Source organism: Gouania willdenowi, chromosome 3 (assembly GCF_900634775.1).
Source record: "Gouania willdenowi chromosome 3, fGouWil2.1, whole genome shotgun sequence".
In the NCBI taxonomy this organism is placed as follows: domain Eukaryota; kingdom Metazoa; phylum Chordata; class Actinopteri; order Blenniiformes; family Gobiesocidae; genus Gouania; species Gouania willdenowi.
Window position 1 is genome coordinate 7,683,609 of NC_041046.1, and position 19,113 is coordinate 7,702,721.

The following is a 19,113-nucleotide window of genomic DNA, read 5'->3' on the forward strand; positions in this document are numbered from 1 at the left end:
GAGCGCTCTGAAAGTGGTTTTTCAATACTATGTTGTTGGGATTCTTAGAACAAATGGAGAAGGGTTAAAAATAGCATAATACTGGACCTTTAATAAACTAAGAGGTAAAACAAATAAACTTACTGGGCTTTATTTTATTTATGAACACCAGTACTATACTTTGTGTAAATGTGCCAGATTTAGCCAGGAGCTACTTTCCATCTGTTGTCCTCTTAAACTATCCCAATGAATAACCATACATTAAGTCCAAATGTATTTTCAACCATGTACGGGCATATGTGCAATTTAAACTCCAGCTGGATGAAACTCTAACGTATTTGAGGAAGTGAGTCATATTTCAATGTTTTTAATGACATCATCCTGGAAACGCATCCAGGGAACACAGTGATCCTTTTGTTTTTAGATCTCACTGCTGCTTTCGATATGGTGGAACATCGTATTCTCCTCTCCCAACTAGAGCATTGTCCGTCAAGTACATTGGACGTGATCAAACAAACACTGGCAAAAATATTACCTCATTGCTGGAGGTAATGAAAAAAGCCAACATTTCTACACAGTCAAGCACAGGGATAGAGAGGAAAAGCTCCCTTTAACAGGACGAAACCTCCAGCAGAACCGGCAGGTTTGGGTTTGTGGACAGAAAGAACAGAACAGAACAAAGAGGACGTCCGTGTCTCACAAACTAGTCAAACTGTTGAAATCCAAACACTTTTTTTTAATGTCAGTGTACGATACATTTGCTCCAAATCGAAAAGTCTTTGTTTACAAGTTATTTAAGAATCTTCATGATGTGTTGTAGCTTTTGTCTCTGCTTTAAAAGGTATTAGTAAGTACATTTTATTTATAAAGCACTTTTCACAGGTAGTCAGTAGAGTATTTATGGACGTATTTGGTTCTGTTCTGCTATACTGTGTGCATTGTTTGAAATATTAAAAAGAAGCCAAGTTTATTTATTTTAAAACTTCTTAGTATTTTTTTTTCATTAGCATTTGTTGATTATTTGTCTTCTGTAAACAGATTGCTGATGTGTTTTCTGTTGTAGGAGTCTGGAAAAAAGGGGCTGATAGAGAAAATCCACATGGTTCAGGACATCATCATCACTGTTCAAAACGTGCTGGATGACGTCGCCTGTTTGGGGGAAAGGATAAAAAAGTAGGACATAAAGGTTGATTGTTGGAGATTTATTCTCAATGGCAGTTGTTTTTTTTATTCTATATATTTGGCTCTCAAAAAAGTCTTCTCAAAGTACTATTTTGTTAGTAGTTAATTAAGTAATGTCACATGAAAGGTCATGCTGTAGCACAACAGCGTGATCTCGAGTGTAATAGTGTTTTTATACAACAGTTCTACAACCGTATTTTATTAGTTTATGATTATGGTATGGTATGATGATAGAGATTATGATTTGTTTGTTTTTTTAATCATTTGGCTCCGCCAACAAAAATAGTTCCACAAGTAGAGAGCACACACGCTACGTTCACACTGCAGGCAAGTGCGACATGATGTATCCAATCCAAAATTTTGATTTTTTCAAATCTGACCCTAGTCGCTTTTATATGTGGTCCTAAATCTGATACGTATCCGATTTTTTTGCAATGCGACTGCAGTCTGGACGGCCCAAACAGTCCGTTGCACAGATGTAGCAGCCATCACAGCAGACGGCTAGAGCGATAAACCTGGTTCTGTTCTTTATCACTCTCCTTAAAGTTATAAAGTGATGACTTCTGTTGGAAAGAACATTTCTCAGCGTGACACACACTGGATGCCTCCATATTTACTAACGTAAAGATTGTACGCGCCTCTTATGTGCATGTGCGTCACTTCAGCGTCGCATTCCAATCATACTCCAAACTGATTGAAGACGCTTTTAATATGTAATATAAATGATCGCACGTGATACCAAATTCTTGGAAGTCATAATTGACTATAAATTATCTTGGAAGCAACACATACATTTTATAAAGACAAAAATCTCAAAAACACTGTTGTATAAAACAAAAGATTTACTTGATTACAATAACTTGTTTACAATTTATTGTACTCTGATCCTGCCATATGACAGTGTAGAACTCTGTGAAACCACTTTTAAAACCATAATAAATTATATTGTTTTATTGCAAGAACAGGCCGTACGATTGATAAACAAAGCAGGATATTATGGCCACACACATCCATTATTTGCTAAATCAAAACCTATGAAATTTTAAATACTTCTCACTACAGACCAGCAAATACAGCCTAAGAGATCAATTTATGTTTATTTTACCAAAAGCAAGCTTAGAAGTTAAATGAAGATGTCTGTCTGTTCTAGGGGTTAATTTGTGGGATACTGTTGATAAAGAAATAAAAATGAGTGAGATTTTATTTAATTTTAAAAAAAAAATGTCACAATATATTTCATTTATTATCTCAGTGGTAGAGTGGGTCGTCCAATAACCGAAGGGTTGGGGGTTCGAATTTTGCTGTAGCCAAGTCAGTGGTTATGTTTACATGGGAGCTGTAAAGCAGAACTAAGTAACGTGGCGCTCCCCCTAAAGGTCCCTTTTGGTTTTGTCACTGTCGTAAAAACTCGGCACACCCTGCCGCCTGCCCCATCCCACAGCTACATGTGCACCTTTGGTCTCCCAAGACTTAAAGATTAAGATTAAATCGGGGCTTTCACCTTTATTGGTCATATATGTTACCCTCCAATTACAAGCCCAGCTTCCTTAACCACTAGGCCACCACTCCCGTTTTTTTTATTTTTTTTTTTTTATTGTTTTTTCGATCACTAAAAAATGCTATTACAACAGTGACAATAGGGGTGCTTTCACTCATATAGTCCGATGTGAACAGTATGAGGAAGAGAGACAAGTAAAATAAATGAATGATGTGGGAGTAATATGGAAGGGAGTGTAGAAATGTGTGTGATGTGTTTGTTTGAGTGCTGACAAAGCGGCTCTGAGGATGGATGGATGGATAGATGGATGATGGATGATAGATGGATGATAGATAGATGGATTGATGGATATTTGTGTGTGTGCTGCCTGATGGAGCGCTGGGTTGCGAGTGTGTGTGCGTGCCTGTTGTGCAATCACACACACTACGTTGACGGTGTGTGTGTTGCTGCTGAGCTGTCACTGCATGGAGTTGCTCCGTTCCTCGGACAAAGGTCTTCTCTGCCTTTTTTTTTTTTGCTGGCTCCACCTTGATATACAGTAAGTTTGAGAAAAGTGAATTTGCAGACAACCGTGTGTCATAATCTAGCATTAGTTTGTATTGGGCTGCCGTAAAGCAGTACGTCTGCCACCTGGTCGGAGGCAGGGAAAGTTGCAAGTGCGGTTTTCTGGCCAGAGACAGCAGAGACCCCATAAACACTTGTATTACCCTCACAGGGACTACGAGAAGGATTTATTAAGGTGAAAAAGTTACTTAGTTCTGCTTTAATTCCTCTTTAAAGCAGAATAAAAGTTAATTCCTCTTTAATCTGACCTTGTAAACACTTAATTCCTAATGCTAATTTAATTCCGAATTAAACTTAAAATCCGAATTAGGTGGCTGGTTTATTCCGATTTTAATTCCAACTTAAATAATTCCTCTTACCACCATGTGTGGAATTATGCGCATCAATGTAAAGCGGTACATAAAATCCAAGGCATCATTATAATTATATATATTATGTTAAAAATTTAAATTTTTTGCAATATTTTAAAAAAGGCAACTCAAATGTACTTGTTGAATGCTTGCATTTCTTTTGTGTGTATTATTGGAAAGGGTAACTTGAATTATGTTATTTATGTTGGGAATATAAGCATTTTTGCCTCTACCTGTTTTTTAAATTGTGATTCATGTTTGATTATATTTTGTTAGATTGAAACAAACAAACTGAAAGTGAAACAGTGTACTACAGTGTGTAGCCCAAGATAACGGTAATTAACGGTATTTAGATCAGCTGTACAGCGGAGTGACATGATCCGTAAAAGTCCCAGTGCTTTTGTTATTCAATCTATTTATCTATCTATCTATCAGCACTCTTGGAATGTCTGTTGTCCAATCAAATTACTTGGTCGAAACTAAATGTTGTATAACATTATTTACTGTATATTTATTTAATGAACCTAAAATGCTCCATGCCATTTGTTTTTCCCACAGCACATTTAACTGGTCTATGCCTTTCCTGTCTGCCCTGGCCTTCTTTATCTTCCTCATTGCAGCAGTGATCACATACTGCATCCCAGTGCGCTACATCATTTTATTATGGGGTGAGTTTGATGTGTTAGCTTGTTATTGTCTCAGGGGAACAGTGTGTTTGTATCCTGGGTGCTTCTCTGTAACATTTAGTGATGTTTGAAAGGATGAAACGTGGGCTGATGATTGTGAGGGTTCATCTTCAAGTGCAGAGTGAACGTGAGATGGTTTCCAGGGGTGCTCAAAGCGGTTTTCTGTGGACAGCGTGAGGGGTCCCCCGCCCCCCGCCGCGAGACTCTGTTTGTGTGGAAACAAAGAGCACAGCCTCAGGAGCTTCGTGCTAATGATATGTCGATGTGAATTTCTGTTTTAGGTATCCATAAATTCACCAAGAAAATACGGAACCCGTACAGCATTGACAACAATGAGGTGCTTGATTTCCTGTCGAGGGTGCCTTCAGATGTGCAGAAGGTAAGCTCTGTCGGATCAGCCGGCCAGGAAGCCCAAAGTCCCTAAGCCCGCTAGCTTCGCGTCCCACTACGACTCCCAGGCATTCTCCACTTGGGCCTGTATAATTAGCTTCATCTGTATAATTATGTGGGCCCGTATAATTTCTGTTGTGTTTTGGTGCTGATGCACCCCTGGTGGAGCTGTGCTGCTTAGCTGATCTCAAAACTGCTCCTGTCCTCTCTGTGAACTCCCTGTCAGCTGCAAAGGTTGTTAGGAGGGGTTAGCGGGAAGAAAACGACAAGAAAAGAAAAGAAAACACTTGAGTCCAACGGCGCACATCCGTTATCAACAGGTAGTTATCAGCTCAAATATGTTTTTTTTACTCTTTATTTTTATGATACAGCTGAAGCGTAGGGCTGGACAGTATGACCAAAAATGTATATCACAGTATTTTTCAAAATTGTAACGGTTTCACGGACTGTATTTTATTTTATTTTCTCATGCATAATCAGGTGTTCACAGCATTTTCTACTGGTTGAGTACTTAGGATGGTCTATTATACTGTCATGATGAGTGAATATTGTAGAATAATTTCACACTAGTAGTAATACAAGCTACAATGAGCCCGACAGCCCGACTCAGTCTGTTACTAAGGCATCCACACTTATAACACCAACTGGCTCTTTGCCATGCTAGCTTAGCTTTTCATTAGCTTGATTTCTTGCTTCAAATGCTGCATACTCAGTGGTGTGGTGGTTTCTTATGGTGAATAAGCTAGCGTTTGATTTGCCGCTCCACCAGGACAAATTGTGTATTACTGCCAACATGCTAAGCTAACCGTGCCTACGTGTTTGTGAGTGTTTATCCTGTAGCAGAGGCACATGCATGCAGGTACAGGCTCTCATGCAGCTTCAGAGCTTTCAATGTATTTATTATTCATTTACACCTTAACTAATACCAGAGCACTACTGTTTTCATTCCTATTTAGAAGTGCAACGTTGAAATGGGTCCTATTCTGCCTTTACTAGTGTGTGTGAACTAGCTTTACAGATAGCGAACAGTCTCCAATAAAGGACCAGGAAGCGTCTTGCTGGTTTGGTGTGTTTTCCTGGAAGGACTGTAAAACTGTAACAAAGAGAATGCAGATTACAATCTTAATGGGAAAATATACATTGCAACATAAAATAAGTAGCTTAGAATGAACTAAAACCCTCAAAAAATTATCGCATTAACAAGCGATTAGCACTGTGCTAATCTACATGGAAACTGCCATACGGATGCTAACGGTATTAGTGCCGAATATTTTCTTACAAATTACAAATTGGAAACATGCTAAAACGGCTAACGTTGGTATCTAATAGAAGCTAAAATTACAATCATTCAAATACTTACAGACAGATATTTTTGTAGGATGTTACAGGCTTAAACACTGTGAAGTGTGACTGTTAGGAGCATGACTATGGAAGCTCTACATGGACAAAACACAAGAACTCAAATAACTCTTCCCACAAGGGGCAGCACAGGTCCGGTCTGAAACAAAATACACCGGTACGGCGGTATATTGAAAATTCTTATCATAACAAAAATATATACCGTATTCGGTATGAACTGGTATACTGCCCAGCCCTACTGAAGCAGTAACACTTGACTTAAAGTTGTATACATATAGGCTGACATTATTATGACATGATACCGGTCATTAGCATGAAAACACTGTCATTAAGTGTCCTTCATTACCCTAACCCAGACATAGGCAACTGGCCATACATTTACAGTATACTGTATATGTGACTCAGTGGTTGCCTCTGTTATCTTCTATGGAGTGGTATGCGCGGTTGGAGGAGTCTCTGCCCAGGACAAAAAGAGGCGTGACAAACTGGTGAGGAGGACCAGCTCTGTTCTGAGCTGCTCCCTGGACTCCATAGACACAGTAGGGGAGAGGTGAATAGCAGATAAGCTGTCATCCATGCTGGACAACCCTGATCACCCCCTCCAGGACACTCTGACAGCACAGCACAGCTCCTTCAGAGGCAGACTTTAACACCCGCGCTGTGTGAAGGACAGATTCAGCCGCTCCTTCCTGCCTGCAGCCGTCAGTGTAGAATCAAAACATTGGCAGCCAATCCACTGACAACCGTCAGCTAGTTTACTGTGCATATGTATACATTCAGTTTTTTATGGTTTTGCATACATATTTGATTTTTATTTTGCAATTTCCTTTATTGCAACATGCTTTTCCTTCTTCTATCTGTACTGTGTACAGACCCTGTGGGACAAATAAAGGAGTTCTTATCTTAGAGTTAGTTAGAGTTGAGTTTATTTGTCATTGCACATGTTACAGAGCAACAAAATTACATTTCAGTTTCATCCCGTCCAAGAAAACATGAAAAGACAATCATAACATGGGAGCACAGGAGTGGGAGAACTGCGGTTCGCCACAAGGGCGGCGCCCCTTATTCAGATGCGAAATGGGATAACAACAATGGGGAGGAAGAAGAGATAAAAAAAAAAAAAGGCAAAAACCAAACTAGGCCCTTGTAGAGAGGGGCAGAGTTTGGGATCATGAAAAAAACTCTTCAGCAACATTGTGACAGAAACACAACATTCAATTGAATACAACAGCACGTTAGCACAGGGGATGGGTAGTTCGCAGGTCAGCCACAGTGTGGCGCTGCCCTTACGGCGCGCCTCCTACTGCCCAACCGCTGGGAGGGAGGAGGGTTGGAGCCAGAGGAGACAGTGACAAAGATAGGATATGTAGTGATGTAGGAAGAGTGAAAGTGTTCGTTGAGATAAGCCTGTTTACTCAGACTCTCACATAGAGATGACCTCGAGAGGTCGTTGGCAGAGCTGGGTCCAGGTGTACATGAAAAGTGAGGGAAAGGTCAGAGCGTCTTATCAACATGTCTTATACGGTGAACCAGTTTTAATGGCGTACATTTAAACCCAGCAGAGATATTCCAACCTGATTTCAATCATCTTGATGAACGTGTTCACTCTTCACTAACACACTCTAGACATTATCTTTGTTTCTCTTGACTTTTTTATTTCTTCTTACTCCTGCTCTCCTTCCTGCTTTTCTCCCACACAGTCGTCTCTCAGCCTCACCCTCTCCCTTTCTCTAAGCAGTTTAACCTCGTTTGTCTCCCCCTCTCCTCACGCCGTGCCCCTGGGCCGCCGGGCCAGAGGAACTGTGATTCTGTCTGCTTCACTGTTAATGTGTGAACGGGCCATCAGTGGTGATAGCACTGCAGGCTCTGAACAACACTATTTGTTTAGCAGGAAAAGAACCAAAAGTGTGTAAGTGGCTTTTAATTTGTTTTCTACAGTTCTCACCCAAATTATGATGGTTGCTACCATTGTTTTCAATCCGTCAAAATGTGCTTAAATGTTTACAAACTAATGCAGGGTTAAAAAGTCTTAAAAGGCATTCAATTCTTGAATCTAAAAAAAGGCCTTAATGATCATTATCTTAAATCAGTCTTTCAAAAGTCTTAGATATTAACACATAAGTAGGATTTTATTATTGTAATTCGTCTCACATTTCAAAATAAATGGTAACATTCATTTTTTTTGGTAATTTATAATTATTACCATAACATTGCGCAATCACGACAGTGGAAAAAAAAAACTGCAAAACAGTGGAACCTTCAACAACATGGGGAAATGTACATTTAACAAAAATTGCCTGTCCAACAAAGATTTTTCTTAATGGTTTTTATTTGTTGTTGTTGTAGTTTTATAGATTTCTAGCTTTTTTGTAGTTATTTTGTGTGTTTTAAGAGTGATTTTTATTATTTTAGTCTGTTTTATTTGTGTATTTTACTGTCATTTTGTATATTTTTGTGTGTTTCTTTGGGAGCCGCGAGTTGCATGTCTGCACTAGACACTGGAAAAAATAAACCTCAACTCTTTGTAATTAATGTGACGGGTTAATGTGAAGTTGGTCTTTTAATTAATTTAATTTCAAATGGCATTACGTGTGGTGATGGTATGACCTTTACTGCAGCGCCACCATCACGTACAACTTCCTGTTTTAAAATAAGTGTATCTTTAAAGTCTTTCATCCAAATATATATACTGGGGTTTTTTTTCTACCTTGTCTACACATGCTGTCGAAGATCAACGCTATACATAGTTTTTGCGACAGCAATGCATGTTATATTATTGTAGTTAAATACATGTATTTATTTTATTGGGATAGGAAAAACTTTATTATCTTTGCAATAATTCCGGATTTGATCCTGTGTAATCTGGATGAGTGATATGCTGTCTTTTCTTTCTTTGTGTCTGTTCCTAAATTGCTCGTCTTCTGCTCTAGGTTCAGTACGAGCTGAGAGGAAACCGGAAGAAGAAGCTCACATAGTGAGACGCCTGTGGTCTGGAAACGGGAGCTGGAACTTGGTCACTAAAGAAAAGAGTTTCCGCAGAGCGAGGAGTGGAGGACGCTGCTAGAACATTCCAAGGTCTCACTCAGCCGTTGTCATCCAGCTTTGGAACACCTGCACATCACAGCTAGTGCAAAGCTGACCGACGAGTCTGTTTGTGCATTTTTGGGGTACTTTGGAAAAACTGTGCAAAAAGGTTGTGATTCATGTTTCTGAGATTATCAATCAGAAGCTGCTTCATCTGATGCTCCTTTATTTTGTATGTCTGTAAACTGTATATCTTAACATATTTTTAGAGGGAATATATTTTCTTTTATACCAATTGGAACCATTTTTAACCATAACATGGGCACTCAATTGTTACATTCGCTGTTTCAAATACAAACAGGATTAGCCAACGTTGGCCACGTTTACATGGGAGCTTTATTTCCTCTTTAATTCAGAATAAGAGTTAAATCCTCTTAAGTCTGTGTAAAGCAGAAATGAATGTGCGTTATGAGTTTGTCACACCACAGAAACATGTCATTGACCACTGAGCCAAATTTGAAAGATGAAAAAAATCCCTAAGTATATAAAATCAGGTTTCAAAATCACGGAAAAACAAGCACTTCACTCTGCTCTGAAACGCTGAGGGCGTGTCAGTTCAAGGTGCTGGAACCACGCCCATGCGCAGGAAGGGCGCCACCTCCATGTACTGAACAAGGACGTAATCTACAGTAATGATGGAAGCTAGCGCTAGCAGCGTCATCGGACAGACCACATATTTCGCTTCATATGCGCGTCTGAAGCGAATAGCGCTGCCAACCAGACTCCCTTCTTTTCATCATGGAGGACCCCAGTAAAATCTTTACCTTCTGTGGAAGCTGAAGTGAAGTCAAAATGCTTGACGCCGGCGTTCCTGGATTCACCAGGTTAACCAGTGACGCATCCAACTTGGTGAGTTTCACTGTTCTTTTTTCAGGATCTGCACCAAACACTTCCTGGTCCGATCCCGGTAAAAAAAAAAACTGGCCGTGTCTTAGAGCTCCAGGTGGTCACACACCGCCATGATTATTTTCTCTTCCATGCTGTAATGGGTGAAAAGACCAGTGTTTGTGTTGACAGCTTGACGTCATTGTCAACAAGGGCTCTGATTGGCTTTTGTGCCTGCTCGTCACACGCAACATTTGCTAGAGTTTAATATTTTTAATATCCCGGAAGAGACAAGACTGGTTAGTTGATTAATTAGTTGACTGGTTAGCTGACTGGCTGGTTGACTGGTTAGCTGACTGGTTAGCTGGCTGGTTGACTGGTTAGTTGATTAATTAGCTGACTGGTTAGCTGACTGGCTGGTTGACTGGTTAGTTGATTAATTAGCTGACTGATTGACCGGTTAGCTAGCTGCAAACTGTTAGAGATGCTATCCGAGACTCGACAGCGAGCGGGAAAACCGCTGAATGTATTTATACACTTGGGCAGCAGGGTCAGGTTTATGCCAATGATGGCTTCGTTACGTAACGTGGCTATGATTTCTGACACGCCCAATAAATCCTGAACACAGAAATTTGAAACACGATTTGTGAAGCCTAGCCCCACAATTACATTATAAATGGTTGAATGGCTTTTTACATGTTTTAGGGAAATACATTTATGACCTATTTAATGTGTTCAGAAGAAAATGGCTGAGTTTGCGTTACACAGACTTTAAACTGACCTTGTAAACACTTTATTACTAATGCAAATGTAGTTACAAATTAAACTTAAAGTAACTAAACCCCAAACCCACTTTTTCTGCTGAATACATATGTATTTGGGTGTTAATTAGGGCTAGTGTGTGTTTGTGTGTCTGTCTAGTGATAGTGTGTGTAGTGTTGTCTGTGTGTGGGTGCAGCTTCACGTGGGGATTGTGTGTGTACGTGTGTAATTGTTGTATTTTATCACAGATGTTACCTCAGCAGAGCACTGCCTGAGTGGACGTTTTAATAATTAAAGCAGGTGTTTTAATACTTTTAATATCAGAATTAGGTGGCTGGTTTATTCACATAAATATATAAACACTTAATTCTGCTTTAAGTTAATTCCGGTCGTTCTGCTCATTGTGCGACTACATAATCCAAGATGGCCGGAATGGTAAACATGCGGACATTAACACAGACTTATTATGGACACACAGACATTGGCAAACGGAACAGGCTTCATCAAGACATGAAGCACCAGAGCTTCACGAATGATGCGTGGATCATTATGAAGTTCATTTTTCACTCTACGTCCTGTATAGTGGAGGTAGAACAGCTGTTGCACTAAATGCTGGTTTTGATTGACCAAAGTACGTCTTCTATCTCCTTCTCCTGCTTCGTGGACCAAAGTGAAACCATTTATCATTGAGCTGCTGCAGTAACAGTTCTTATTATGTGGTATTTTATGTTGTAGCCTAAAAGAAAATGTTTGTTGTGTGTTTTTCTCCGATAGACGTGATACGTCATGTTCACCTCCTGTCCAATCAGAACCCTTCCCAACCCCCAGACCTAAAGCGGAATTAAACAAAACCGACTAAACCTGTTTTCCATGTAAACCTCAATTTGGAATTACTATTTCAACATAAACCCAAAGCAGAACACTTTAATTCTGAATAATTTAATTCAGAATAAGAAAACATCATGTAACCGTGGCCAGTGATTGGTTTAAGCCTTTTCCAGCAAGCGTATACAGTGATATATGAAGCGTTATCAGCTATAGACACTTCTCCTTTATGTTTACCTTTGGCCCTGGTTGAAATGCAATGTTGATTGATGGTTAGATGTAATGTTTTACTCTGCTTGTGAAAGGAATGGGACCATTTGTAAACACTTGAACTTATTTATTATTAATCATCACTAATGAAGACTGTCCCTAATTTCTAACAACAATAAATACGCAGACTCTGATTCTATAACCTGCCTGTTTCCTGCTCCTGAGCTGCAGCACTGTGGGCGTTTGAAGCCCAGCTTTTCTCATTAGGCTTTCATGAGATCTCACCGGCACCCGGGCCGGGCCTTGGGCGTCGCCGGCAGCGCATGCACCGTGATGACCTCCTCTCCACTGCTGTGAAGACGCCTGCAGCCACGTTTCTATCCAGGAGCCAGACCAAACCTCTGCTCAGGAGAAGGAGGATTAAAAACAGAAAGCAGCCACAAGCAAAATCAGCAGCAGCAGCAGCAGCAGCAGCGCTCATTTAGGGATTGAAGAATTGAAAAAGTTAAGATGCTGCTGTACTGAGTAATACTCAGGGATTTATAGCTTTTAAGTCTGTTCTCTAAAAATCACAGTAAATCCTCTCTTATGGTAAACAAAAGGCATTTCTTGCGTCAGTCATTGAAACTTTTTTATGGTTTAACAGGTTTAAATTATTCTTAATGAATCCATCTTAAATAAATCCTGTTTATCATGAAGTAAAAACTCTATCACAGTAAAATTTCCCCGAGTACGTTTTACTCAAATTGAAAAAAAAAATGACTCTGGATAATATAACATTTGGTCCTAGTTTATATGGAGTGAAAATCACTCTGGTTGCAGAGAAAATATTTTAGAGTAATTTCCACTCTAAATTGAGTCTTATCACAACTCTAAATGATTATTTCCTCCATGAAGAAGAAAAAAAAAACCCTACTGCCATTCCATACAGAGTAATCCCATTTACTGTTTAATCCTATTTTACTCAATTAAGTATTGTATGTAGAAAAGTTTACTACTCATTGTAATAATGTTTTTTTCTCCGTATAGACAAGTTTTCTGTTTCTTATTGATCTATATTTGACTCTAAATGGATATTTTTCTACTTCAATTCCTACCAAGGAAAAAAAGATAACTATGGATATATCACTCACTGGATTTTTCTGTGTACAGATCATAGAGACGGTAATTGTGTTTCCATTGCAGATTTTTGCAAAATAAAAGCAATGTTTTGTCCACAAAGTATAATTGCGTTTGTTTCCATTGAACGTTGTTTTAGAGCCTCGTAACTCCTGTGAAATCTCATCCCGCGAGACTTCGCTGCAGGAAGACGGACGCTCCAATCTTCCCTATAATACGGTACCTCACATCATGTGACTTGTGTGTACTTGTGTAAAAAGCGTTTCCATTGAGCTTTTGTGACACATTTCAATATCGAAACTTCTGAAATTCTTCCTCATGAAAGCGTAAAAACTTTTTCACCATTTTTTTTTAAATTCAGGTGTTTCCATCACCAGTTTTCATTGCGCTATTTAGATTTCGCTCTTTTCCAGGGGTAATAGAACCGCAGCTATAAAGAATCTAGCTGTGTTTCCATTACAGATTTTCTCAAAATAAAAGTGATATTTATAAACGTCAACACAGTATAATTGGGCTTTGAATGTGTTTCCATTGAACGTTGTTTTGGAACCTCTTAACTCTTGTTAAACCTCATCCTGTCAGTTCTCTGCAGGAAGACGGACGCTCAGAACCTACTTATAACACTTTGTGTCTAATGTGGCAGTGATCATTTTAAAGTATAATGCAAAGAAATGTCCTTGTCTTCTCTTCTGTTTACACGTACCGCGTCATGTATTCTCGGAGCAAAGTGGTCATGTGACCAGGTATACTCACATCATGTGACGTGTATTTGTGTAAAAAGAGTTTTCATTGAGCTTTTGTGACACATTTCAATATTGAAACGTCTGAAATTCTTTCTAATGAAAGCGCAAAAACTTTTTAGCGATATTTGAGTGTTTTTTTTTTTTTTTTTTTTTTTAGAAATTCAAGTGTTTCCATGAGCAGTTTTTATTGCACTATTTAGATTTTGCACATTTCCAAGAGTAATAGAAATGCAGCTAGTGATGGGATGATTAGTCCCGTTGTGTGGAGGAGAGCAGACGATAACCTGTGTACCTCTTCATCTAATTCAATATTAATAAGCAGCTGCCAAGGACACTGGAAGGACGTCTCAATCTGACACTTATAGACTCGGCATGAATATGTATAGGCAGCGAGATCATCCAGAATTACCAAGTAAAATGGGTGTTCACACACGGGGACTAACGGGATGTGGCACACGCATCATGATGAGCTCCACCAGCGATTGGTCACAATAGGCTTGTTATTTCTGCCTTATGTTATGGGGAGCAGAGCTGTGTCGAGGCTGTGAATGTCTATTATTATTTTTGTGTTATTAAGAGTCTCAGTCTGCTCTTTGTATAGAGTAAAGGTATGATGTTTATTACCATCAATAGCACTAAAAGGAACTCTAGCTGCAGCTCAGCAAAAACAATGTTTAGCACCTGTCACAGATTACTAAATGTATCTTAACTTTTTTTTGTTTGTTGTTTCATGTTTCATGAAAAGAAAAAAAAAATATATATATATATATATTTTTATTGGCCTCCTTTGAAAATGTTTAATTACAAGGTAAATTTGCACCACTTTTTAAAAAACTATATAATTATTCTGAATCAGTGTTTCTCAAATGGGGGTACGCGATGGCACTACAGGGGGTACTTGACAGAGAGAGAGAAAGGAAAATTTACATTTTTTTTTTATAATGTTTATTTTTTATTAAAAAATAATCATACTGAATATTACCAGCAATGCAAAAAATGACAACAAAAACACAAATACTGAATAATAAAAGAACAAACAACACCAAAAACACACTAATTGAGAGGAAAAATTCACAAGATTGCTACAAAAAACACACAAATAACAGAGAAACATACAAAACGACATAAACAACCACGATACCAAAAACACACAGAGAGAATGATTTAAAACACACACTAAAGTGACATCAAAAACACACAAAATAAGAGAAGTATTCTGAATAATAAATAGAACAGACAAATACATTAAATTACATTAAAAACACACAAAATGATGAGAGAAATGATCTTAATTAGAACATGAACTAAAAATACAAGGATCAGTCTTGGTTCCACATCAGGAGGAAGACGACAGGACATGATAATAACTATAAAAATAAATCTATTCAGAGGGCACTAAATACTGTCATTACACTTATATTTTAATTCATCGTCATGCTCTATAGTCGTTTTTTTCACAGAATTCTGAGAAAATAGTAGCTGTCCAAAGTAAAGGAGGTACTTGTAGTCAAAAGTAAGAGAAATGCGGTACTTGAGCCTAAAAAGTTTGAGAACCACTGTAATAAATAATAATAAATTGTTAGGTTATCCTTAAAGTTTTAATATGATGTTAATGTCTTTCCAGTTGCCTTGATCAGGTTGATTTTATTTAGATCACATGCATTTTTGTTTTTCTGGAGTTCCTTTTGTTAACGAAATGTCTTCTAACTCATATTACTCCGTTTTATACCAGATGTTTGGTTCCTTTAACAAACCTGTGTTTTTCTACCGTCACCGTTTAGCATCTATGGACCAGTCGTGTGGTTCTTCTTTTTCTGGAATGATCCGATCACATCTGTTCACGCCTCCTGTCACATCGTCTCTGCATCCAAATCTCAGCACTCCTCACTAACGCTCTGTAATCATCACTAAACGACTGTGGATGTGGGAAACCATCAGTGCTGTTGACCTCTTGCAGACGCCTGTAAAGCAGCTAATGTGTTTTCATGGTGTGGGGTATTTTTGATTTTTTTCTGTGAGGTTTGAGCTGAATGAGCAGTTTGATGTAAACCTGAGAAGCTCAGTCACTTTCACACTTTGACAAGATTAACTTGGACGCAAAAATATTCTCCCACGTTCCTTGGAGGAAGTTCACTTTCACTGTAGCTTAACTCACGGTTAATCTTTGATTTTATAAGTTCAACCATTCACATGAAACAAGAATAACTGCAAATAAAACACATTATTGTGCAAAATATGGCATAGATCAGGGCCGTCCAATTTGGGGCCCGTGGGCCAAAGTTGGTCCGCAAGATATTAGTTTTGGCCCTCTGCCCATAGTTAAAATTTAGATTTTTTTGATATATTTTTTAAAATATCAAAATTAATGTAATACAGTACAGTGATTAGTAAGAAGAAAAATCTGAAGCTAAGGTTCAATTACATTATTTTTGTCGAGCTTTAAAGAACTGTTCAAGGCAATGTCTGAGGACATTTAGATGTTTCATAATTTTGTGCCATGAAACACAATAAAAAAAAAAGTTCTTCAATTACAAATTACTGTAAGTTTTATTTTCCTGCACCCCTGTTTAGTTAGCGTAGCAGTTAGGTTTAGCTAGCATAGCAGTTAGGTTTAGTTAGCGTAGCAGTTAGGTTTAGTTAGCATAGCAGTGAGGTTTAGTTAGCATAGCAGTGAGGTTTAGTTAGCATAGCAGTGAGGTTTAGTTAGCGTAGCAGTTAGGTTTCGCTAGCGTAGCAGTGAGGTTTAGTTACCATAACAGTTAGGTTTAGTTAGCACAACAGTTAGGTTTAGTGTGCATAGCAGTGAGGTTTAGTTAGCATAGCAGTGAGGTTTAGTTAGCATAGCAGTGAAGTTTAGTGTGCGTAGCAGTGAGGTTTAGTTAGCGTAGCAGTGAGGTTTAGTTAGCGTAGCAGTGAGGTTTAGTTAGCGTAACAGTGAGGTTTAGTTAGCATAGCAGTGAGTTTTAGTTAGCATAGCAGTGAGGTTTAGTTAGCATAGCAGTGAGGTTTAGTTAGCGTAGCAGTGAGGTTTAGTTAGCGTAGCAGTGAGGTTTAGTTAGCATAACAGTTAGGTTTAGTTAGCGCAACAGTTAGGTTTAGTTAGCGTAGCAGTGAAGTTTAGTGTGCGTAGCAGTGAGGTTTAGTTAGCGAAGCAGTGAAGTTGAGTTAGCATAGCAGTAAAGGTCAGTTAGCGAAGCAGTTACGTTTAGTTAGCGTAGCAGTGAGGTTTAGTTAGCGTAGCAGTGAGGTTTAGTGTGCGTAGCAGTGAGGTTTAGTTAGCGAAGCAGTGAAGTTGAGTTAGCATAGCAGTAAAGGTCAGTTAGCGAAGCAGTGAGGTTTAGTTAGCGTAGCAGTGAGGTTTAGTTAGCGTAGCAGTGAAGTTTAGTTAGCGTAGCAGTGAGGTTTAGTTAGCGTAGCAGTGAGGGTCAGTTAGCGTAGCAGTGAGGATTTGTTAGCGTAGCAGTGAGGTTTTGTTAGCGTAGCAGTGAAGTTTAGTTAGCGTAGCAGTGAGGTTTAGTTAGCATAGCAGTGAGGGTCAGTTAGCGTAGCAGTGAGGATTTGTTAGCGTAGCAGTGAGGTTTTGTTAGCGTAGCAGTGAGGTTTTGTTAGCGTAGCAGTGAGGGTCAGTTAGTGCAGCAGTGAGATTTTGTTAGCGCAGCAGTGAGATTTTGTTAGCGTAGCAGTGAGGTTTTGTTAGCGTAGCAGTGAGGTTTTGTTAGGGTAGCAGTGAGGTTTTGTTAGCGTAGCAGTGAGGTTTTGTTAGCGTAGTAGTGAGGTTTAGTTAGCGTAGCAGTGAGGTTTTGTTAGCGTAGCAGTGAGGTTTTGTTAGCGTAGCAGTGAGGTTTTGTTAGCGTAGCAGTGAGGTTTAGTTAGCGTAGCAGTGAGGTTTAGTTAGCGTAGCAGTGAGGTTTTGTTAGCGTAGCAGTGAGGTTTAGTTAGCGTAGCAGTGAGGTTTTGTTAGCGTAGCAGTGAGGTTTAGTTAGCGTAGCAGTGCGGTTTAGTTAGCGTAGCAGTGAGGTTTTGTTAGCGTAGCAGTGAGGATTAACTTCTGCTTCTGATTAGATTTAAAGCTTTACATGAAAATCTATTCCTAATGCAAAGCCGTCTGGTCGATGTGAGGTTTTGAAGTTATAGATTATGATTTAAGAAGTAAAAAACATTATTATTAAGAACATCTGTCAGACCGCACCATGTCTAATCTGCTAATGATGAGCTTTAGTTAAAACCAAATAGCATTTTGTGTTTCTTCTCTTTTCATCAGAATTTGTTTATATTTTGTATTACGGCTGCATGATTGTGGCCAAAATGATAATCGTGATTTTTTTTTATCAATGTTTTAATCACAATTATAATCAGAATTATTCATCATGTATTTCTTTTGCCATACTTTAAAAAAAAAGATATATATATATATATGAACAGTTTACAGTGAAAAATGAAGCTTTAAATAAAAAGGAATTTAAAATGTACTATTAGTACACAGCTCTCATTAATCCACCAAACACACATTTTAAATTTAAATATTGCCGACGATCAGGTTAATTTAATTGTGGAGGCCATAATGACGATCATGATTAAAATTAGATTCATTGTGCAGCCCTAAGTCATATATTACATTTTGACCACTGACTGGTGAAGTAAATACTCAGTAGTACTTAATACAGCACTTATCAGTTAATTTGAATTTATGCTTTGTTTTATCAGTAATTATTTTGTTATTTATCACACATGTGCTATTCTCCCTGTATTTTAATATATTTTTACATTTTATGTTGCCTTTTAATATCTGGTCAGGGACACCAGATGAAAACGAGCCTCTTTTGGCTAACTCGGCTCATTTACAGCATGTCTGTTTATTAATGCGCATTATCCCTTTTAAGTTATCAATAAATTGAAATTTAATATATAAACAAAGGTGGAACCTTTTCACCATGTGGACCCCCACATCCCCCCCTCCCTAGTGCTGACAATCCCACAGAGAGCCGGGGTTCAGGTAGAACCACAGGCCGGGGGTGACTGGGATGTCTCCTAGTAGTAAAACATCAAAGTGTGAGATCCAGATCAGCCCGGGGCGATGAACAGCCGACAGCTGTGATAGACATATGAGATGCAAAAGGATCTGATCTATTGTCTGCGTTGGCTTTTGTTTTCTATCACTGAGAAATGTGAACATTTTTACACCTTATTCATATTTAGTTAAAGTCTGATTTGTGCAAACCAAGGTTTCTCAAATGGGGGTACGCGAAGGCACTACAAGGGGTTTTATCATTTTTATTTTTTAGTTAAAAATGATTATCAGACTAAATATTACCAGCGACTCACAAAACGACAACAAAAACATGCAAAAAAAGAGTAAAATACTGTATACTGAATAATAAAAATAACAAACAACAAAATACACAAAATGACACCAAAAAAAAACACTGAGAGAAAAATACTGACCATTAATAACACACAAAACGACAAGAAACACACAATAAGTGAGAGGAAAAATACACAAAATCACGACAAAATACACAAAAATAACAGGGAAACAT

General features: G+C 38.5%; 1 protein-coding gene and 1 long non-coding RNA gene across 3 annotated transcripts in view; both read left to right on the top strand.

The window, feature by feature from the left end:
• Positions 1-11,504, top strand: part of mctp2b (multiple C2 domains, transmembrane 2b) — an 84,395-nt gene extending 72,891 nt beyond the window's left edge. For both annotated transcript variants that reach the window (XM_028434148.1, XM_028434157.1), the window contains 4 exons: positions 1,043-1,152; positions 4,132-4,241; positions 4,541-4,638; positions 8,939-11,504. In XM_028434148.1, the coding sequence (XP_028289949.1) occupies positions 1,043-1,152; positions 4,132-4,241; positions 4,541-4,638; positions 8,939-8,983 (363 nt within the window). In that variant the 3' untranslated portion in view covers positions 8,984-11,504. The remainder of the gene's footprint in view (positions 1-1,042; positions 1,153-4,131; positions 4,242-4,540; positions 4,639-8,938) is intronic.
• A 32-nt stretch (positions 11,505-11,536) lies between these two features.
• Positions 11,537-17,689, top strand: LOC114454060 (uncharacterized). The gene is made up of 3 exons (XR_003672511.1): positions 11,537-12,878; positions 12,973-13,052; positions 15,358-17,689. It is a non-coding gene; the product is annotated as an uncharacterized LOC114454060 (long non-coding RNA).
• Positions 17,690-19,113: the final 1,424 nt, after the last annotated feature.